Genomic DNA, 24,499 nt, shown 5'->3' on the forward strand with positions numbered 1-24,499 from the left:
ACATAGTTCGGTACATATAAAGATAAGAAATAGAGAAAATCGTCTCCAACATTACGAAATTACGACTGAAGCCGTAAATAAATAAATCAAGCTTTGATTCACAGCTTAACTAGATGCGAATTGCTAACTTGCTTACCAACTTTGATGTGTCTCCACAATAATCTAATGGAACCATCCGCTTCACATGATTTGCTAACTTTGCACTGCTTCCTGGTAAAGTTCGACCATGACCCAAAATTATTAATTTGGTAGTGATAAAGCGATCTATTATGTCATCTACTTCTATAACGATCTATATCTATGTATATGTAACTCGTTCTGTTGCTATATCTTTAGTAATATGCATAGAGGAATTCTTTATAACGAGTAAGTTTGGTCGACGATTGACTATAAAAAGAACTCCAAATAATACACCTCTTTTTTCCCTGTGCTGTCCCTAGCTGTGGCTGTGGAGGCCGAGGACTAAAGCTGAAAAGGGGGGGTTTAGTGGGCGAGGCATACCTTAAGGATGAGTCCCACACTACCAGGGAACCGTCGCGGCGCTTGTGCTATAGTGCATGAGCATTGACCCCTTCTCGCAAGGTAGCCGTTTTATCGTCAGGGCGCAAAAAAAAGTCAAATAATAAGACCAATAGGATTCGTAAACAGAGTTTCTCATACGATTCATTCCACTGATGTAATACCAGAAAGTTTATGACTTCCATTAGAACTATTTAGTTCCGGTACATAATTATAGTCGTGATCACAACAAACCCCAATTTCAAATGACGTTTGAATGGCAGTGTTGCCACCATGGCGGTTTCTTTCACGTAATAAGGTAATCAGTGTCGGCAGTGACACTCATGAAAGTTGTCAACGCTCGGACAATTAGAAAAAGAAAACGATAATTTTAGTGAAAGTGTCCAGTCTGTCATTGTAACAGAAATGTACGTAGTGATCGCAGATTACAAATTATACTTGGTGCTTATTTCATGTGGCATTAGCCTCTAAAGTTTTTTTTAAACATTGGCATTATAAACAACGGCATTTAAAATAAATGCTTGTACTTAAAAAAGAAAAAAAATCAAAACCAGAGTGCTTATAAATATTAACTAGTAAGAAAAAAATATGAATGATTATTGTCGACTAACGTTTTCGGCTAAAAATGCATTGTAATAAATATTACTATAAAAATCTGTAATGACATTAGATTTTATTCATGTTTTATCAATGTATTTGTTACGATAACATCATTGAAAAAATATTGTTTGTCTAGACTAAAGAAACAAAAATAATCATATTCTGATTACATAGATAGGTACTTGAATTGTTACGAATTTCATACTCTGATTAGATAGACACTAAAACTTCCCATAAGGAATACTATTATCATTGATAACGCTATTGATTTGACACGCGAATCGTCCTAGATTCGATCCACGGCCAGGCACGCATATGTCGCATATATTCTCAGTTTTTCTGAAAAAATACATAATTCTCAGACCTGATTCTATGAATGTATGTGACGTGTCTATGATAATAATTACTTTACATAAGCAATAGCTATTGGTCACGTCTTTTTTGGATAAAGGATTTACCGCCGCTTCTAAGTGAAGTTCTTAAAATTTTTCTCCCCCATTTTTTGTTAGTACCGAATTTCATAGAGTTTTGGATACTCACCCTTAGAAATCTATATTTTCAACTACGACTACGTATAAACTAAGTAATATACGTAATTAAAAACGTTTTAGGCACATTGTTACTGTATTTAATAATTCTATTTCAACGCTCAAAAATTTAAATAGGTGATGATAAAAATGTATTGCCAGGTAAAAGCGGGCGACATGTCTATTCCGTTACGTTAATGGCTCCATTATTGAGGAAATTTCTTTCTTAGACGAAACTAAAAATAAAAACTAAATGAGCTGAAGTGTTGATTTCGAAACGGAATAGTGAAGCTATTTAATTTTAATGAGTAAGAGAGGAATTATAGTAGTTAAATACTCGTAGCAGCTCTGTCTTAATGTTATAAATATTTGTGTGGTAGAATCCTTTGTGGTTTGACTCCGGCGGCACCATCACCACTCCTGCCTCTGCTTAAATAAGTGTTAATAGCTGCTGTGTTTGGGTTTGCAGGATGTGGGTATGGGTGACTTATTTGCGAGGCATGCCAACTCGAGGGCATCGACGTATCTCTGACCGATCTCAGACAGGAACTCTTATCTGAGGTTGATTCTATAATCAATAGAATATATACGTCCATGGGCGACAGTAGCCACTTACCATCAGGTGGATATGGCATGCTCGTTTGCTTCTTCTATATTATAAAAAAATATTTAGCTTATAAATCAGTTTCTTTTCACTTATACCATACCCCACTTTTAGGACGCAAATGATGATGATGAACAATAATGAATTTTTTTACCAAAATCAGTTACAAAATAATGCTCCGTAACCAAATGAAGACTAGTTACCAAATTGGCAAGCTAATAATAAGTAGGTTTATGACTGGCAAAGCACTAAAGGGATTGCAAGTTGGTCATTGGCCGAGCGTTCTGGCAATCTGCCAGTTAGTTGTAAATTTCATTCGTATTTGAAATTTGTATTCGTATTTCTGTAGTACAATACACGCTTTAATTTCTTCTGAGTCAGTTTAAGGAAAAGACTTGTACACGTCCAGTTCAGACTCCATGTGGAAGTAATGATGCAATGTTTTCATTGATGGCGCGTGCTGTCATTGTATGTAATACAAACACGGGTTATATGTCATGATGTATAATTGTATATTATTATTATACAATATATTATGTGGTATCGACGCAGAATCTGCCAGAAAAAGCCTTATGTACGACTTGGTAATCTAAATAATTCGAATGGAATTGAAGGTGGTAGAACCCTTTGTGGTTCGACTCCGGCGGCATCACCGCCACACCTATTTCTGCCTAATAACAGCAGTGTTAGGCGCTGCTGTGTTCCGTTTTGAAGGGTGTGGTAAGGGAGCCATACTTTTCCGAGGCGTTCCAGCTTAGTCCTCAGAGGTAGCGGCGCATTTGTGGCCGACCTCAGGTAGGAATATCTAATCCTATCTGGAGTTGATTTCAGATGTCCATGGGCGGCAGTAGCCACTTACCATAAGTGGACTGCACGCTCGTCTGCTATTCCTATATTATAAAAAAAGAATGATTGAAAAGTGAATGCGCACTTGAATCGATCGTAGTTTTAGTGCTTTCAAACTCATCAAGATTGTTTATCATTTACTGACTTAAAATATTGTATAAATATTGGATATAAATCTAAAGATACTTCGCCGCCTTGTAATTGAATAAAAAAAAGGCTGATTTGTCAAATATTTTTTTTAAATTCTTGACATATAAAAACATTTCTAGAGAAAATAACTAATACTGCGTAATTTTCATAATAAGTAAATAAGTATTTAAATATTTTAGGGACATTTTTTTAGCACGGAGACGTGGTAAAACTATTTTACGCAACTATTTCAATTGTCAAAACTGGATACATTTTCTTGTTAGGAGTGAGTAATCTTTACTAATCTATGTATAAATCAAATTCAAAAAGTACTCAGAAACTTTCCAAAATATATTGTGATTTTTGTATACGCCATTAAATTTTAAAAATGTATCGAAAAGCTAAAATTCCAAAATTGCAAAAAATATTACAGGTAAAATTAGAAGACTCCATTTCTTGCGTTTACCTACGAAGTTTTTATTTTAATACATAATGTTTCTTTATTCATTAAAGCTATGTATATAGCGGTACATAAAAAAAACCCGTGTTTCTTTACGTCGTTTGCGGTGTCTCATAAATTCAATTGATCGACATCAACTATGAATGCTGCCAAGTCAAATTGTACATTTCGATGTCGTTGCAAAACCTAAATTGAATTCCCTTGAATAGAAACCAACTGAAAGGCTTTTTCAATATTTTCTTGATTTATCTGTAACTGCATTTCGTTATGTAAGTTAATGTATTTTAGTGTCATTTCATTTTATACAATCTTTCCTAAAGATTTATTTAATCTGTTAATGTATTAAATCTGTAACTCATATGCGAAATTTTATTATTCTGCAATGAATCAATAACTTTGCTGGTATAGTCCGCGCCAAACTGCTAGTCCGCCCTGAAGTTGTTGCGAGCAGGTTTAGTCATACAATTTGCTATGGCGACGCGATTCATTTCTATATTCAGAGCGGACTAGCAGTTTTACGCGGACTATGCTATCTAGATACCTATCCCTTGCGCAACATTTTAATAGAAAAGCCTAGATTTACGTAAAGGAGAATACACTATAGAAAATTATGACTTTGTTAGCGATAAATACATTTTCTATTTTATTACGTTCATTATTGCTTTATCTGTTCTCAGGTAATAATCTGCGGTCGTTTTGAGATGTGATCCGCACCATTTTTCACTTTCTTTTTCTTTTAAACAAGTCGCTTGCAAACCCTTTGATAGTGAAACATTAGAAAAGGGACATTAGCAATGTTTACATAACAGCTTCATGATTCACCGAACGATTTATGTAGAAAACACTAAAAGTGCTTTATAACGAGACATTACAGGTAAACACGATACGTAATAAACGCTCAACCGTGACGGAGTTCATAAACACAGATTATTGCCTGTCTTTCTCAAATGCTGCAGTTTTGTTTGCGAACGAAAGAGAGGGAATAAAAACCATAATGCCACTTTAATCTTTCATTTCTGTACGCAATAATCCGCACTATTCGTGTTATTTGCGATCAGAGAACAATGGGTGCTATGTACTTGTCACAAAGGCGAAAGTAATGTAAACGTTTTCGACCTTCATCTTCGATATTGCGTTGATATCGTCCCATAAGTATTAGAAAGGTATTCTCGGGATAATAGCCTCTGTATTCGATATGGGTGACGAAACATTTCATGATGAAGACTGTTCTATCGACAGATTCGACACCTACGCTATTTTAAAGTGAAAATAAAGTCGCCGTGTAAGTCCCAAATATTGCACCCTTTTTTGCCCTTCTATCAGTTTGTACACTTATTACTTACCTTATAGACGAAATAAATGGACAGTCAGACTTGTCAATTGGTCCATCTGGTAGAAATATTACGAAGAAAATACATAATTTCTTTCTATAATAAATTCTCAATCAATGTATTTTTTTCGTTTCATCCTGAAATTCAGTTCTGTTTCCTGTTTTGTCAGAATAAAATTGTATCGTGCCATTTCGTTAACTTGTAAGAACCGTTAAGCAAATATTACATAATAACTGTCGTCTCTTCTATAACTGGATGATTACCTAGACGGTATTCAAATGAAGAGCTTAACTAGCTGAACTAGTAACTAGTAACTTGCAGCTTGCAACAAAGATATCTATGCAAATATTATGGGGTCTGGAGCCAAATATCCTAGGCAATAAGTCACGATATAGACGTTGAACTATCTACCACTACAGTACACTACGATACAACGAATTAGTGAAGTTTTCTTGCATCCATTGATTTGCAAATTACAAATCTTTCTATGATTATAATATGGATTCTTGACCTCAATATCCGTCACAAGTCACAGCACGTCTATTGTATGAAGGACTTTCTACAATTCTACAGAATAAACTTCTACTCTGCACTTTTGTAGTGTCCTTTCCATGTATACGTTGACTTGCAAATTGCAACACGCCTAGGTTCTCGACCCAAATATTATTATGTCACAATCTACGTCGTTTCTACAGGACAGGAGTATTGTCATCCACGCTACTCTAGGGGTTAGTGAAGTGTCCTTTCCATTCGTTGCAACACTTGCGACACAAGTCTAAGTGGGTCTCACGAAACCCGAGAACTCGCTCGTCTTACGCAAAAACTCGGAGCATCGCTCGCAATTAGCGAGTTACGTAACGCGGAAGCATGCGGCTGCATCTTTCCGCAATTTGCGAGTAAACGGGTGATTTGGATTAATTAAAAAGTGCACTAAGGTATACTTATAGTTTTAAATGTTATGCTTGTCGTTAGCCATTAATGGACACATATTCCTAACACTGTGGAATCCAGGATCTATTGAGGGATGTCCCAGCCGAAGGTAGACTTTGATAGCGAAATGATGTCTAAAATATGAATGCAGTCACCGAAGTAAGAAGTCAAATTCGAGGGAAAAATAGGTCTACAGAACGTAAACCACTTAAGACCATTATAGACTTTGGGAGGGGGTTTAGATTGTCTTGAAAGTGATGACGTGATTTCAGTTTTTGGTACTACTTCGGCGCAGGAAAGTTGGATCTCCCTCCTTGACGCTAGACCCGCTACTGCATACTAACATAACAGTTTCCGTTTCACGGACGAACTCTTTAAAAATTCGGGATAAAAATAACTTACGTGACTCCCTTATTGTCGCTTTAAATTCCAGCGAGGGTGTCGTTCCAACATGAGGTGACAAAATTAAATTTGCTACACGGTTCAACCCATTGTGAGTCGTCAGCCTTGATAATTTTAATGATTGAAGATTCTAATGACTGAATAACCTAACCTAACCTCAAGTACTCCATGCACTTTTTGCGAGTTATTTACAAATAATACTAACAATATGCATACCCATTTGGGTGCATTTGAACTATAATGTACACACAGTGGTATTGAAATGGTCGGTAGTGTCCGCGACATTGCACATTGCCGGATAGACGTAACCAGAGTTCACTTTTTATTATCATTGAAACGACCTCGCGCCTTACCGATCCTGTGCAATGGCATTGCCATTCTAACTGTCACTGCTTACGTAACAAATTAGTTTCTATACTATTCCAGCTCACGACTTCTTTCGATTTATTAATCTGTTACGGTAAAATATGATCGTATTCACAAAATTTTGTGACCTCTAAAAACGGTTTAAATGACGGTTTCAGGCTGCTTGACGAAAACTGATTTCAAATTTAAACATAAAAATAATCTCCAGTTTTTAAATTGAGTAATGTAAGTAAAATCTTAAACGGGTACAATGATGATTTTTGCGTGAATCTAAAACAAGAACTCCATGCAATTTTTTGCTTTACTTCCTTTTTTAATCTTTTTACGTATACCTAAGTATGTTGTAGGATAATGTCATAGGATACATTATTTCATACTCTTACTATTTCTTCCGAAATAAATCCACGCTTAAAATTAAAAAGTTAGTTAAAATTAAAAATAGGCGAACCGCGCCGATTCTCGTTTAAATAATGTTATTTACATAACATGCATCTAATTTAAAACTAGGTGGCGCTTGCTTCATGCAACCGGTAGCATAAACATGCGCACGCGCCGACCCGGAATCGTATATAAAGAAACGACTGAAGTATAATAACGCCAACATAACTTGAACTCTTCATCCATATGTGACGTTCCATTTATATACGTCATGTTATTTTAGTAAAAGATCGAGCGTAGTATTAAATATAAATAAAATGAAATATGTTGTTGGTTATTATTAACCTCTTGTTTTGCTTTAACTGCATTATGAGTAATTAGTAAGTATAGTTGGTTAGCCTTAGTATAATAGAGGTTTACAAATAATAATATGTTATAACAATATATTATTATGTAAATAATTCGCCATGAAAACTATTTTTAAAACTATAGAATTACATACGAGTATTTGTCGTTTACCTGCAGAAGTACCGCCGCCACACCTATTTCTCTTTTATTAGCAATTATTCGTGTTAAGGAGTATTACTTACATTAGGCCAATAAAATAATTTTTCGGTTATAGCCATAGATTAGTAAAGATACTTCGCCGCTTTGAAATTGAATGAAGCCACAAATGGCTTATTATAGTAAGTTCTTTTTTTGAATTCTTGACAAATAAAAACATTTTTAGAGAAAATTTACGAATAAATAACTAATACTGCGTAATTTACAATTACAATGTATAATTTACATAATAAATAATTATTTCAAATATTTAGGGACATTTTAGCACGGAGACGTGGCAAAACTTTTTTACGCAACTATTTCAATTCTCAAAACTGGGTACATTTTCTTGTTAGGAGTGAGTAATCTTTACTAATCTATGGTTATAGCATTGCATTTCCTATCGACTTCAGGGAAAATGCTTACAGAAACATTTTTAGAGACTAAAATTTTTATGTACGATAGAAACTGCAAGCTTAGCACGAATATTTATTTGATGTTTATTACGCCTGATACGAGTATATTAAGATGAGTTTCCTTTTAAATGATCATATGGCATCGTAAACATTCCGCTCCCATCTGCTACATGCACTCAACCGGCAGAAGAGTGGACGGCTGAAGAAACGCTAAATGCACGACGCACGATGCAATGCCGTTCTATATTTAAACCGCTTCCAGTTGTTCCGCTTGTCACTTTTGACGTTTCGAAATGTAGATAATAAATATTTGGTTAAAGTAATTCCACACATTTGGCAAATGCGTTCATGTTTAAGTCTCATGTATCGTTGTAACGTTGACTTTTACTTTCAATCAGAACGAGTTACGCATACAAATACGAGTTAATAATTAATTTTAATCTATTTTAAGCGCCGTTATTCACTTTCACATGTCCGCGAAGCAATTAAAGGTCTTGTTCGTGGAATCGTGTTAGAATTCGCTCTGTAGACGTGATTCGTATGATATTATTGCACAGTATAGCACTTATAATTATTATAAATGGATGCGCACATAATGTAATTACGATAATACAGATAATAAATGTCATTAATTGGTTTTGTAACTAGGTACTTGTAAATGTGTTATGGATAAAATATCGTTGTACGCATTATTGTATACTCAAACTCATGTGGTCGAGTCCCATTGTGTGTTACATTTTTCAACTATAAATTTGGCAAATCCTGACCATAGATGTATTACCTATCCTGACGTGCTGCTTGGTTGTACGACCATCTATTTGGGGTTTATCATCCGTATACTATTAGTCTATTGCGTGATAATTTATTTGAAAGAGCCTAATTAAACGTTTTTGTGCAATGCAACCGGAATACGAAGTGTGAATTTATGCATTTTTTTATGTTACCCAGTTTTTTAATGTAAATTGCGACCTCACCCGACAACTTTTCAATGCGATCTAAATGACCTGACGGCTGCACTCGTTCGTAAACATAGATTAATGGGACTTTTGAAAACTAGACATTTTTCGTCAAATGCCATGTCATTCGTATCTTTTTCATATAGAACAAGAAAATATGATATCGGAAAATGTTTTACTTCGAGATATACAATTTTTTAATGTCATATAATTTTATCATTCAACTCGTAATTTTTAAGAATACAAAACTCTTGTACTTCCAAGAAAAAAATGAGGTGAAATAAATTTCTTAGAAAGAAACGTTCCAATTTGTCGCTTTCAGAGATCTCTGTTCTATTCTAAATTGGTCACACTATGTGCGACAGTGATTGCTCACCAGCAGACGAACTGCATTTCCATTAGCATATGTCACCTACTTATGCAAAAATAATGAGTATTATGGAAAATTCTAATAGTCTCTGGTAAATAACCCTCTTTTGCTAAGTATTACGGCAAATGAGCTAGGCACTAGCCCTTCGCCTTCCGCCACTTAATACTAAATTACCTCTGGGACCTAAACATCCCAAAGCTATCACTACCAACAGTACGAACTAACCTTAGTATTTCAGGCGAGGTCTCGTCTTAAAAGACATGGTAAAGGCGTGTTTCCATTGATAGTGAGATAGTGACTGATGGCGGAGCGGGAAAGTCACATTGAGATGTCTCCTGCCTTACTTTATAACAGCGCGTTTGCACGTTTGTCAAGCCGTCAAAAATTCAAACATGTGGATAGAGTGTTTGACCTGGTTTGTGTAAGTTTGCAAGCGTTTGTAGCACAGCTTTTAATGTATAGTTTTAAACAAACAGATTATAATAAGTAATGTGGCCGTTATGCTGCTTTTTGGGCTGTATCTTATGACCTTACACTCGTTACATAAAGATTGATTTCATTCAAATATGTTTCTTTTATTTTTCTTGTTCAGAGTTATTCCCTTGCCGGTTTAGCTGCAAAGATGAAGAAGGTAGCAAATAGTAAATAGGGCAGAATACCTTTAAATCGACCATTATTTACAGTCTCTCATGACTATCATACTAAATCAGTGTCGTGCCCACCGTATCTCGACCATTGTCGATGTCATTCCGGAGGCGTACAATGGAAATACGGACAACTCGTGTCAATGACCTAACAACTATTACGATAACAACCAACATAATTTGACCTCTACTCTAAAACATGCGTTTTCGTAGCAGATTCGTTTGCTTAGAACCATTTCGGGTATTATATAACCAAGAATCGTTTGCAAATTCACTAGATATTGCATCTGCTGCAAGATTTATATAGCAATCACAATGGCCCCTTTATGTCTAAAGTTAGCGTCTCAATTCGAGACTCTTGAGAGACAAAGCGAATCGTATGTCAACGACCTTACAGCTGTTGCGACGTAGTACCAGTATAACTTGATCCACACACTCTTGCACATTTGTAGCTGTTTGGTTGGTTGATAGAAGATCTCGTAAATGTTCTTTAGTGTATGTTTGTGGGGATACGCATTTATCAGTGTACGCGTGTAAAGAAGTGAAGAAAACAAAGTAGTATAATCCGCTCCAAACTGCTAGTCCGCTCTGAAGTTTTTGTGAGCAGGTGTTGTCATACAATTTACTATGGCGACGCGACTCATTTCTATATTCAGAGCGGACTAGCAGTTTGGCGCGGACCATACCTAAGTAAGAAAAAAATGTGCAAAGTGTGCAATTGTTGGTACAAAGCCGTTCAACAAATTTTCATTTCAATAAAAATATTGTGTTGTCTTAAAATCAAATTATTTTTTTCGATTGTGTAGAAGTAACTATTTTGATCTAAATTTTAACTAAATTTTGGGTTTAACAGGTGTAAAATTTGTAGTAAACAGATATATACATAGTAGTTTGCGTGACAATATAGATTTATTATAAATTATAAAATGGTTTACAAACGGAATAAAACAAATAAGTATGCTCATAATCATACTTAAAAAAAACTTATGACCTTTTACCACGATTTTATCGTGAATATCACTTATTCCTAAATCGAATTTGGTCACATTTGTCATACATGACATGACATGACATGACATCATTTGTGAAATCAAAGTGTGAAGGCGAGAGCTCAAGCAAGCTGGTCGTTGAGGCTCCAAGATCCCTCGATGTCGTGAAATTTATTCATTGAAAATGCATACAATATGCTAGAACGGGGTTGCATCTTATGCATACATGTTTATTTAATAAGGTTTTGCCCTTATATAATGTCACATTTAGAGCAAAAGGGTTGAAAAAAAAATGTAATGCCAAACTTGGCTTAGTATCATGCTTTAAGGATATTTTGTGAATTACAAAATAAGCTTCATTCAGTAAGAAAATAATGCTCAAGGTTAAAAATTATAGCACAGATTAATTAGTTACTATGATTTGCAAAAATTAATAAAAACTTTTCCAATTTTTATGTCATCTTTTTTAATTTCATGTTGTTTTAATTCTGTTATTATTTTATGATTATTCAGAATTTACGTCTTCAAATTATAAGTAATACATACTTGATATGTATAAATAATTTAATAATTACTCAGAGATAATGCAGAAACTATCGAGAAATAATAGGTTCTTATGTAACAACATGTGTGACTCGCATGTTACATTTTTCGCCAAGCAAAGATACGATTTCAATCCTCCATGAGACATGTCAAAAAAAGAATTTAGATAATTATCTGTTCTAGTTATTTGGAGCTGTAAGTTGTGCCGTGAGCATAGATAAGTATAGATATCTCACCGCCTTGTAATTGAAGGAAGCCATTAAATGACTGTCATGTCATGTCATAATGGCTGTCACGGTGTAATTTAAGCGGAACAATGCCAACATGCGCAGTTAAGACACGAAATCGAAGAAAAAGTGCCAAGAAATATCGTTTCATTCGTAACTGATCTAAAACTACATTATTTAATATTTTTCAAACACGAAAAGAGATGACAGTGGTAATTGTCAAAAGGTTACATTTTCTTGTTAGGAGCGAGTAATCTTTACTAATCTATGGTTGTAAGTGTATTAACTGCTTTATATTAAGCAAGTATTAACAGTATTATTTTAATATGTAGTTGAATGTAATTATTTCATAAAATTGCATACTTACCTTGGTTCTTACAACACGACACAAAGATTTGTAATGTAAAGCTGAACATAAAATATAAAACTGAACGATATTGCAGTGACATAATCCACAGAGTTAGGTAAAACCACTTTCTAATGCGAAATTCTGATCAATTACTCGTATATTGTATACTGGGAACAAAAAAATCGATAATTGGATTAAACTTTAGTAATTTCTGCTTTCAACTAGTACAGTTGATATTAGAAGTAGCAGTAGGTAGGCAGGTAGTAGGTACATACTGTCGAACTGATGGTATGGAATCTGCTGCCTATAAACATGTATAAATAACTAGCTGACCCGAAAAATGTTAAGGGTGAACAACCCTTATCATTTAGGGGGATGAAAAATAGATGTTGGCCGATTCTCATAGATACCGGATAAGCACAAAAAATTTCATCAAAATCGGTCAAGCCGTTTCGGAGGAGTATGGCAACGAAAACTGTAACACGAGAATTTTATATATTAGAATTAGATTAGATAATCAATCGGATAGTAATCTGATGTCAGCCACAGACACATCCTTGAGTTGGAAAATATTTAATTAATTAATAATTGTGACACCCTTCAGACCAAAATACAACAGCGCTTAAACTGTTGTTATTAACCAAAAATATTATATCCAGTATCCTTATCTATCTATCTATATCCTTACCACTATCCAGTGATAAAAACCGGCCCCGAATCATTACATATTTAGGCACTAGCGGTTATCCATCCAACTCCTTTTACTTTAAGCTTCGTAAATCCATTAACGAGGTACTCTAAAATAATTAGATTAAGTTGAAAAGGTTTTATCTTTCCCGTCTAAACAGTAGCCTTAAGACAAAGAAGGAAATAGGAAACCTCTTCTTACTTTATCTTGAAAGCAGATATACTTTAAAGCAGATATATATTCAGCTTAAGCGTATATAGCTTAAGCTTAAGCATATACAATTATACAGGTCTAAGTCTGTATTTTCCTAGACCGTCGGGTTTCTGACGGCTTCGTATAAGTGAATTAAGTGTAAACTGCAAATAGGAGTCCCTAGGGAAGATTTACGAGTAGACGAGCGGAATTGACGCTTGCCGTCTAGTTAGCAAATGGCAATTCGCCAGGTAAAGCTTAGATCTATTGAGCCTCAAAGGGACTTAGGGGGTTTATTTACTTTTCCATGAAAAAAGTAACAAAAAATAACATTTGGCTACTCCCCCTTTGTGAGGAGTCGGTTAAGGTCTATGCTCATTGAGCCTCGAAGTTTTGATACAACGAACGGGAAAGTATTAAAAAGTATTTTTTGGGAATCTGTGGTTGGTTTTTTATATAATACCTACTTTCTGCAATGACTACCTATCTATCTCATTTGAACTGCTTTGCTGCATTGCTTTGCTAGCAGTTTTTTTGCTGCTATTATCAATATTATCACTCTAGAAAGTAGCAACGATAACAATTAAGAATACTGCATCCAGGATCTACTATCATCATCAATCATCATCAATCATCATGAACAACCCATTATTTTCCCACTTCTGCGCACGGGTCTCCTCTCATAATGAGACGGATAAGGTCATAGTCCACCACGCTGGCCAAGTGCGTATTGGTAGACTTCACATACCTTTGAGATATTTTTATAAATCTCTCAGGTATGCAGGTTTCCTCACGATATTTTCTTTCACCGTTTAGCAAGTAATAATTAATTCGTAATATGCGCATAACTTTGGAAATTCAGAGGTGCGTGCCTGGGATTTGAACCTCGGACCCCTCGATCGAGAGGCCGAGTGTCTTAACCACCAGGCTATCACTGCTATCACTAGGCTATCAATGCTCTCAGGATCTATTAGTAAGAAGTCAAATATCAAGTGCAATTTAAAGTTGATTGCTTTGTAATCAAATGCTTTTATAAATAATTTTACACGAATAGGTTACAACATTTATATTATCAAAAAGCTACCGTTATATCGTTCTAACGTTATACCGTACCTAAACTGTTATTTTAAATTGGATTTGTGATTACAAACAAGGTTATGATAGTAAGAATTACATTCACAGTGAAAACTAAAGCAATCGCCGTATCTTGTATCGTATTATAATTTTCTCTCAAACTGCGAAAGCTGATATAGAAAGTACGGTCAGCAACACAAGTCTAATCATAGATTTAAGTTACTAGCATATGTATTATCCACTCTTGCATGGTTGCAAGACGGGAGATGCAATCTTATAATATGCGATTGTATCTTATAAAGGTGGTAGAACCCTTTGTGGTTCGACTCCGGCGGCACCACCGCCACACCTATTTCTACCTAATAACAGCAGTGTTAAGCGCTGCTGTGTTCCGGTTTGAAGGGTGTGGTAAGGGAGAGAGACTTTTCCGAGGCGTTCCAGCTTAGTCCTCAGGGGTAGCGGCGCATCTGTGGCCGACCTCAGGTAGGAATATCTAATCCTATCTGGGGTTGATTACAGATGTCCATGGGCGGCAGTAGCCACTTACCATCAGGTGGACTGCATGCTCGTCTGCTACTCTTATATTATAAAAAAAAAAAAAAAAAAAAATGCACTTATATGCTATTAAATAATATGCTATTATAAGAAACATATGCCATTCAATTTTTAAAATGAGTTGTTTAAAGTTCCTGAGATAGACCTCTGTGAAAGGCGGACAGACACCGGAGTCTTAGTAATAGGTTCCGTTTTTACTCTCTGGGCACGGAACCCTAAAAATAATGTAAGATGGATAGCAGTACATTTGCTACATGTATCCTACAAGCCCCACTATATAAAATATATTCCCGTGCAGTGTGAGACTAAACGCCAGTAAAAATTTAATTCGAAGCGGACGGCCTCGGAAAAGCATTTCTCAATAGAAATATTCGCCCCAGAAAACTTTGCTGCATGTCATGTTATTAAAAATTCGCGCTTAGAACTCATTAACCGTTTCCGTTTATTCAGGGGGAATTTTTTTTAACTAGCAACTTTGATATAAGTGGAGCTCGTTAGCGGGTGATTATATTTAAAGTTTTTAGTTTTTAAATGAAAGTGTATGGATGCGAAGATTTTTTTTTCCCCCAAGAAGCAATAGATGCTCCATATGTCATTAATTTATTCCAATATTGGTCGTGGTCAAATATGCATATGCAAACGAGTGTGTAAATAACTTACACGGCTGTATTCGGTACCCGACACGAATACTCGTTCGTTCTTCGCAATTTCTTGTTTTTAAGTCGCGTATCAAAGGGTTTTACGCCTGTATTCGTACGCGAAGTTTACATATTCGCCGTTAGTCTGCAACTAATTCCTCGAATTGTTCGCGATAACGTGATATTCTATTAATGTTTACTGCCTACGGAAAGCTGCAGATAAATCCTTAAACTTGAAACAGGCAGGAGATACCGTAGCCCTATTTTAGTCCCGGGACTACAAGGACAATGGAGTTTTTAACCTACAGATGTCCAAATGCGATCAAGACAAATATTATCATGTGGACAGCATGCTCGTTTCTTACATCCTAAAATATATCTAGAAGGTGAAAGTAAGCATTAGGCATGATACATATTTTACATATGGTATACGCAACGCAACGCAACCTTTTGTTCCATCATGTTCGGGGATCAAGCCAGACTGAGCACTCGTCGGCGACAGGGAATTACTCACGTGGCTTTGTCTGCGTGCGTTTCCCGCTTCCCATTTTCATTTACCTAAGTCAGGTGGGCTTATTAGCGTAGGGTTTGAAAGGGCTTGAGACTTTGTATATAAGTGCTGTTGAGGTTTTTGAGGATGTTATTTCGGTAGGGTGAAATAATTACAATATCACTGTGTTTAAAACCGCTTTTTATATTAGTAGCAAACGAGCATGCATTCCAACTGATGGTAAGTGGCTACTGCCGCCCATGAACATCTGTAAAATCAACCCCAGATAGGATTATATATTCCTACCTGAGGTCGGCCATAGACGCTCCGCTACCCCTGACGACTAAATGAATGCCTCGAAAAAATATGTCTCCCTTAAAAGCAGAACACAGCAGCGCTTAACACTGCTGTTATAAGGCAGAAATAGGAGTGGTATTGGAGCCACAAAGCACAGTCACAAAGGGTTTTACCACGTTCAACATGTTTGCTAGTATTTATGTGGAGGTTCCGTTGAAATTTAGTCCAGTTATAGACTAAATTTTGTTATACATATAGGCTAAGACAAAACATTTAAGAATATTTTTCTTACAAGCATTACATTTATAATTAAAAAAATATATTTTTATTAAATCTTGAATGGAATTTTGACATAAAAAAGTTATTTTATCCTCAACACGAAAACAATATTTGTGTGTTTTATTCTATAAGATTGTATGTGACTTAAAAAATATGTTTTTTATAGGGTCGAAGGCGAGGAAGGTGACCAGAGTACCAGTGATGACACAGTAGCGAGGGTACCGCCACACTGCCACATCACTATCAAGTGCACTAGAGAAGTAAGTACCTTACCCACTTAATATAATTTTACTTAATAGGTAAGAGAAATTTTTTCTTAGGCGTTCCTTATTAGGTGTCTAAATGGAACTAAAAGATTTAAAGTGGTCAAATACGAGATGAAAGCTTCTATTAATAAAATTTCTAGATCAAGACAATGCATCTTAATTTAGTCGATTTGGAAGTTAAAATTTTGAAAGATAAGAAACTATTTAAATAATAAGAAAGGATTTTCGAAAATTCATCTAGTAATGTCTAAGTAGGAGGTGAAAGTTAAGTCTGTTATAAATAATCTCTAGCTACTCATTTTACGGAAATATCTAATCAATTAATCTTAAATTGATTTTGTTTTCTTATTTATTATTTATTTTGTTGTTGTGAACTAGATACCTATTTCTATGTAACGTACATACCTATCTACAGAGAAGTACATAGTTATTACATCGTTTATTGTAATTTAATTCTTATTACTTATTAAAAATGCCTATGTTTCTTATACATATGTTTTCATTGATAATGTTGTATGTGAGACGATAGTTTATTAGGTAGTAGGTAGATTACAAATTTGTGTAGACAGAAACATAACAAAATAAGGCATTAATTTTTAATTTTATGTATATTATGTATTACAAATTATAAAATGTAGTGTTAATTTTTATCCGATATGGAGGGAAAATGAGGTGTCGTTAAATTTGCCTAAATTTTTGGAGTGACACATGCTACATTTGTTCCCTTTTCAGTTAATTATTTTTAAGGATTTGGGTTTTTTTTGTTTCTATAATTACGAATATTACCCACTTTATTCTGGTCGTTTATCTGTCCATAGATAAGTTATGGCTTGCTGATTTCGAAAGACTTTTGTCAAATTATTTCCAAAATATTGTTATTTTATTTTTTAATGTTAAAATATCCAAATTAATAGTTAAAATTTCTTAGTTAATAGTTAAAATAATGTTAAAATTTCCAAATATCTTGCATATATACAAGCTCCGAACTGAGACTGTCGGAGCACGGCCGCTCCCCGGGCATGATCACCTAGCCCGGCGGGAGATCTCCCTGTGCCAAAGTGGTGACCCCAGACAAAGAACACGTCCCTTCTGACCCTCATCGATGGTGGCAACTTCACTCCCTGGATGGACTGCAACCTCACAGCATCCATTCAGCGGCTCATCAGGTGCATCGCAGTGCATCATGAAAAACACTTCCTGTGGCTGGTCAAGCTGCTCTCCGCGACTGCCCGGACGGCTCGAGTAGCTCAGCTCGCCGTCTCTCTTCGCCCCAACCTCGAGTCCTCGGTTCGTCCTCACATCTCGACTCACCGCAGACTTACGAGGGCGTTCCGAGGTGCTTGCAAACCTGGACGAAGACTTCGCGGACCACAGTCAATGGATATCGACCTCCGGTCTGAGCAGGGGGTGATGTGGCGACCTCCCACTACTCGTCAAGAGATGGCGCCACGAGTATTCTGAATCACGCTATCAAAGTTTTCCAAATATCTTGCATATATACAAGCTCCGAACTGAGACTGTCGGAGCACGGCCGCCCCCACGACATGATCACCTAGCCCGGCGGGAGATCTCCCTTTGCCAAAAAAGTATATTTAATTAATAATATATAATACACGTTGTCTCTGATTCAACCACGATTCAACTTTGTATTAACCTATTACCGAGAAACTGCGTAGTAATGTCGATCGCACGTGAGTAACAAAATGTAAACACTATTTACGTGTCGATGAATTATGCCCATATACATAATTGTATAAGTTATATTTACATGCAACTTTTTACCATAATACTACTTTGTAATTTGATGGTGGTAGGACCATTTGTGATTCGAGTCCGCCGCCACAAGTGTTTTTACCTCATAATAACAGTATTTAGTTTTTAGCGCCATTGTGTTCCGATTTATAGGGTGTGGTTAAGGAGACATACTTGCGAGGCGAGGCGTTTCAACAATCCTTAGAGGCTGCATCGCATCCATACGTATAGGATGTCATACGCATGGCAGCAGCCACTGAGCATCAAGTTGACTGCGTATTGCCTACTCATAAATTGCTACCTCTATATTATAAAATAATAAAAGCATAATAAAAAGTACCTACTTACTAAAATTATGCGAAGACGCGCAGTTCACGATATTTTCTTTAAAAATCCTATAATAATATTTTTAATATATTTATGTTTGTTACATTCATTTTGATAAACACTATGGTCCTAGGTCGTGATTAGATTGTTTTAGTACACAAGTTAAACAATTGTATACTGTACGTACATTGTACTCGAATATTTTTGAAGCCTGTTTGAAATAAAGACGCAAAATGCGTATTGATTAATATGTCCCGCGGTTAACCGTACGCTCCTTGATTGAATAATGGTTCAGTCGTTACGCCTCGATTAGATAAGTGTACATTCGTGTTTACATCTTAATTAGTACTAAAATAAGGAACAAGATACATGCGAGAATGCTGGTATAGTCCGCGCCAAACTGCTAGTCCACTCCAAATATAGAAATGATTCGCGTCGCCATAGCCAATTGTATGACTACACCTGAACGCAACAACTTCAGAGCGGACTAGCAGTTTCGCGCGGACTATACTCTAGTTTTGTAAGAGTTTAGACTCTAAACTCTAAACTTTAGAGATTAACGTTGTAGAGTACCGAGCAAGAAAAATAATGAATAGGCGATAGAAATTAAACAATACAAAATATAATGTGTCCACAGTACGTTTAGAAATTAATACAAAAATATACTATGGACAAAACATCAAAACAAAATCTTACAACACAAAAGCTCACAACAATATTGCGGGGGTATTTTACTGAAAAACATTGTGTAACTGTAACTCTTTTCACTAATTAAAGAATTGGCGCTATTACTATTCTCCTCTCGCTCGTTTTCAATGATGTGAGAGCGGAAAACGTACACAAAATTGGCCATTTTGGTTGACACTCTGTACTGCAACAAGTTAAGGGTACATTATGTAATGAAAAGTATGAAAACGTCTCATTCAAGACTTAGAGACATACTTTTCCCCTCTAAAATATAGGGTCCCTGTGTAATATTTAAAAAGCATGCACTAGGGGGCTGACGACAGCGCGATTCAGGGTTGTAATATAAGAATTACCAATTACATACTTCAAGGGAGGGGTGATAGAAGATTGGCGAAATTTCTCTTTTTACCTCTTCAAATCAATGTTATGAAAGTAGAGAGTCAAACGAACGAACGAGTCCTGATTTTAAGTGATGATTGTCGCCAATGGAAATCTGTAATCAACTGCAAATAAGATTAAAGCCCTATCTGAGTTCAATTACTGAAGTTTTGCTAAACCTTACAAAGAACGCCTCCTGTGCCTCTGCTTTATCACACCCTTCAAAACACAGTACTATTGTCATTAAGCTAAAAAAGGTGAAGCTATGGTGCCGCTGCAATTATCACCAAAGATATTGTACATTTGATCCATAGCCAAATATTTCATAAACAATTTACACGACGTAATCGTCTGTAAAATAACGAAAACATCCAATGTTTAAAAGTCTGTCCATAGTTAAACGTATTACAGTTACACCACAAATTTAACCTCCTATGTTTCTTATATTATTTCTTCTTGCAGATTGCAGGATTCAACGGTCTATCAGAAGCCGTCCGTCGCCTGGACTTCACATCCGCTGTGCGCGATGTACGAAGATTCAACTACATCTGTGCTCTGTTGGAGCTCCTCCTGGGCGGGCAGAAGCTGACCCACCTGCCGGGAGCAGCCCAGAAGTTACTGCTGTCTATGCTTGAACAACTTGCTGATCAAGGTATATTCCCCGCTCTTTAAAACTGTTCATTACTGAAAAACATGATGTTATTTGTCATCGTCTTTAAAAGTTTGATCTCATTTGACCCATAGCCCGGGGTATAAAGTCAGAATTAGTTTGAAAGGTTCAAGGTTTTATGAGGGAAGAAAACTTTAGGCAATGGAATGGAAAAATGGACAACGTAATATTTTGGTATACGTAGCGTAAGTTCCTTTCCGCCCCAGGCGTCTTTTTAGGGATTGGCAAAACCTTATATGTAGCTTATTTTACAGAAAAACCTTTTTCTTTAATATTTTTCCTCCTAGGCAGCACATTCAACTTGCGTCCTAGACGCCTCGAGCTGTTGTATCAATGAATCTCATGTTTGGAATCCGTATCAGGATTGACAACCTGATTGAGTAAATTCGATCGAATTCACACTCACGTTCGGAAAGTTACATCCGATTCTGCGACATCAACTAGTCTACATTCTTAAGCCCCTATAACTCCCCCGTTTACCCTGGATCGGCCAATGTTGTGCTAAAATGTAAAATAATGGTTGAAGGTTTTCTTCGTTTCGTCACGAATGTACCTACTCGTAATCGTCCCTGCAGAAATCTTACTAATATTATAAACGCGAATGTGAATTTCTTTGTTTGCTATATTTTAACGCCTTCACTATAAAACTGAATGTACGCATGTGATCAGGGGATCAGCAAAGGTCATAGGGTATATTTTATTCCGAAAAAAGTACCGGTCCCGAGGAACAGTTAAAAACCTCAACGTGAGCGGAGTCGCGGGGAAAAGCTAGTCTGATATAATTTCCCTTTCCAACCAGTTGCACAATCAAAGCAGAACCTAAACGCGCTGCGAGCGCTGGTGGTAGCGCTGTCTGCGCTGCGCGAGGCGGAGCGGCGCGCGTGCTGGGGCCGGCCGCTCGGCAGCCGCGCGCTGTGGGGACACCACGACCACGCCATCGCGAGGATCAACCGCATCGCCAGCAGCATCCGGATACAAGAAGTACCTTCAATTTTTTTTAGAGTGTTTGAAGTGAAAACTTCTTATCGTTCTTGGGTGCTGCGAAACAGTGTCCCCGACTCATTCGTATGGCATTTTTTTATTTTTCAATATAATTAAAAACATTACGTTGTACCGGTAATTATATGTAACAATATATGTCAGAGGCTGATAATTAATCCCAATAAGTTATTATTTATGGCCAAACGAGTCGAGAGTCCTCTGTTTCGAAGAATCATCCTTGACCTTGTGTCACAAAATACCGTTTGATTTTCATCGTTTATAATCAAATAATGTATCGTAGATAATAATACAGTAAATTTTATTTCAGCCCGGACCCGAAATAGTGCCTAAACTTCACGATATGCCCGAGGAGTGCATCAGGGAGATCCTTTTGAGGATATCGGATCACAGGGATTTAGATGTAAGAATTATAATAATATTCTTGTTTTATTTTCCTTTTTGGACCTTTTCAACCACTTTAATTTGTCAGCTACTATAAATTCAGTTGTTCTTCATCGTTTCATCAGTTACTTCGTCAACACATTACTTTCCCAATGTTGCACGGGACTCCTCTCAAATTTAGAGGGGTTTAGGCCACCGCGCTAACCAAGCGCGAATTGGTAGACACACATTTGAAATTTGAAAAGGTTTTTTAAAGATCTCTTAAATGCATAGGTTTCCACACGATTGCACTACCCCGTTAAAGCAAATAGCACTTTATGAACTTTAAAAAATCACTAGTACCTGGGAGTTTAAACCTCGAAGCCCAATTACTTCAGTTATAACTTTCCGTACCATTCCCTATCAAATCACCATGTACCATTTCCTATCAAATCTCCTCAACTTCACCAATATCCCCAGTCAGCATCGTCAGCGTGGAGCGTGATGGCGTCAGTGTGCTCCGAGCAGCGCGTGTGGCGCGAGCTGGTGGCGTTCCACTTCACGCGGCAGCAGACCGCCGGAGCTCTCAAGACTGACGAGAAGGATGCCGATTGGAAGCAGATCTTCCATCAGCTTAGGAAGTTAGTGCTTTGATCTTACCACTTCTATATATGCTTAGAAAGCATAGTCCGCGCCAAACTTCAAGTCCGCTCTGAAATTAATGCTCGCAGGTGTTAGAGAGTCAATGCAATCGAACACAACTACAAGCATATAAAACTGCAAGAATAGAAAACTGCTTAGTTACTCTTAAATGATATTGCCAGATAGACCGTTTATTAAGTTATTTCATATTCTTTTATATATTTTCTCTTTTTTACCAGAATGTACGGATTGCGAGAAGACGCGCAATACGCGGAAACCTTGTCGCTTTGCCGCCATTGCAAGTGCCTTTTCTGGCGATCACTGGGGCATCCCTGTATAGCAGATCAGGTAAGTTAAACCTTATTGACAACAGTAGAACTTACCACAAGTGTGTTTTACTCAGTTGTAGCAACATATCATGAATCAATATTATGATTCAACCATTTTATTTTTAAATATAGACATAATAAAATATCATTGGTTTTAACTATATATGTTAAAGTATTTTCAAAATTAAAATATCTATCTACGATTACTTTTGTCTGAGTTTTCTTAAATAAAGGGTTGAATTGGCGAAATTTACACATTATGGCGTTACAGCTACTTTTTTTTCGAAAATTTAGGCGTTATAGGTAACATATGGGAATATTGGCATTTTATAAAGCTATAGAAATATAAGATGTCATAAAATAAACATTTATAATGTTTAATGGCTCATCCATAATTGCAAATTTATTTTTAATTTGTATATTTACGCACAAACACATATGAATACAAAAGAGAAATTACATTACATTTTACATTGAAATAAATATTCTTGATTTTGATACTATTGACAACCCGCATGGCGGAGCGGTCACTATACCGGTCTGACGTGTCCTCTACACGTCCCGGGTTCAATCTCCGGCCAGGAAGATATCTCAATGATGAATATAGACATCTGTTGCTGGATCTGAGCGTTTGTGTATTTGTCTCTGTGTGATCCTAATGTGGGTCTGTGAGTATAGAAAGCGTTTTTATTATTGTTCTGCAGTGCCCCGAGTACCGTGAAAGACTGAAGGAGGCGGGCGGGCCGCTGCCGCCGCACCCCGTGCCGCCCGCGGCCTTCCTTAAGTTCTTCTCGCTCTAAACACAAACCTACACTGCCGTCATACTTACTCTATCAACTCTATTCACATACAGACACCGTAGAGACACAGCACAAACACAAATAGTTTTGTCTATGATTATTTGACACAGACACACAGATCGCTGACAGAAAAATGATCCGGTTTAGATATGGTTCCGATATACAATATCTTAAAACGTATCTTAAAACCGTTGTTGTCTGATAACTGTATAAGAAAATAGTCTACCATATTGATATGAAAGCCAAATATATAGATTCATCATTTTAAAATGAACAAAAAAAGAGTCATTTTGCGTTTGGTTATTTGATTCATTTGGTTTTATTTGGCAATGTTTTCGTTTTGTCGGATATGTATGTGTGTGTTTATGGGATGATATATGAAAGAAAATGTTGTTAGTTATAGTATATCGGAACAGACCTAACTCATATGAAATATACCTATTATGTGAAAATTTAATATATGTGCTTAGATCTTTACCGCGTTATGGTGTCTGTAACTGTGAATAGAGCAGAGCTTTAATATGGAGAGGTAGACAGTGCTGTCTTTATACACTATACACTTGTAAACGGTGTGTCCACGCCTGCGTTACAGGTATTTGAATACAGGGCACTCCTACAAGCGCTGTAGAGATATTCTCTTTTTATTTATTTTAATTATACATGTGCTGTCGGCAACTGATTGTCATTACGACGAGTTTTATCGTATTTTTCCTAATATGGATTTCCTAATATGTACTTTGATTTTTATTTTAATATTACTAACGGTCTTATTAAGTGGTATAAACTGGCGGACTTAGAAACTGCATTGAAATAATTATAATAATGTCTTCCAAATGAAATTAATGGACGCGTCATGGAAAGTTAAGAAAACTAGAGGTGCTTTCTTGAATGTTACGAAGCAAGTTTTGAATATCATAAGAGTGAAATAGTTCCCATATGCATTA

The 24,499-nt window shown here is 36.3% G+C and overlaps 1 protein-coding gene across 1 annotated transcript in view; it reads left to right on the forward strand.

Annotated features, from left to right (window-relative positions):
- The window catches only part of LOC140755994 (F-box only protein 32), a 33,931-nt gene extending 10,100 nt beyond the window's left edge, over nt 1-23,831 (forward strand). Inside the window, exons 3-9 of the mRNA XM_073091366.1 lie at nt 16,509-16,602; nt 20,215-20,404; nt 21,222-21,403; nt 21,732-21,824; nt 22,265-22,425; nt 22,666-22,774; nt 23,460-23,831. Of these exons, the coding sequence (XP_072947467.1) occupies nt 16,509-16,602; nt 20,215-20,404; nt 21,222-21,403; nt 21,732-21,824; nt 22,265-22,425; nt 22,666-22,774; nt 23,460-23,555 (925 nt within the window). The 3' untranslated portion in view covers nt 23,556-23,831. The remainder of the gene's footprint in view (nt 1-16,508; nt 16,603-20,214; nt 20,405-21,221; nt 21,404-21,731; nt 21,825-22,264; nt 22,426-22,665; nt 22,775-23,459) is intronic.
- The last annotated feature ends 668 nt before the right edge of the window (nt 23,832-24,499 follow it).

This window comes from Epargyreus clarus, unplaced genomic scaffold (genome assembly GCF_041222505.1).
Source record: "Epargyreus clarus isolate Ecla_fem2 unplaced genomic scaffold, WU_Ecla_fem_2.2 ptg000034l, whole genome shotgun sequence".
In the NCBI taxonomy this organism is placed as follows: domain Eukaryota; kingdom Metazoa; phylum Arthropoda; class Insecta; order Lepidoptera; family Hesperiidae; genus Epargyreus; species Epargyreus clarus.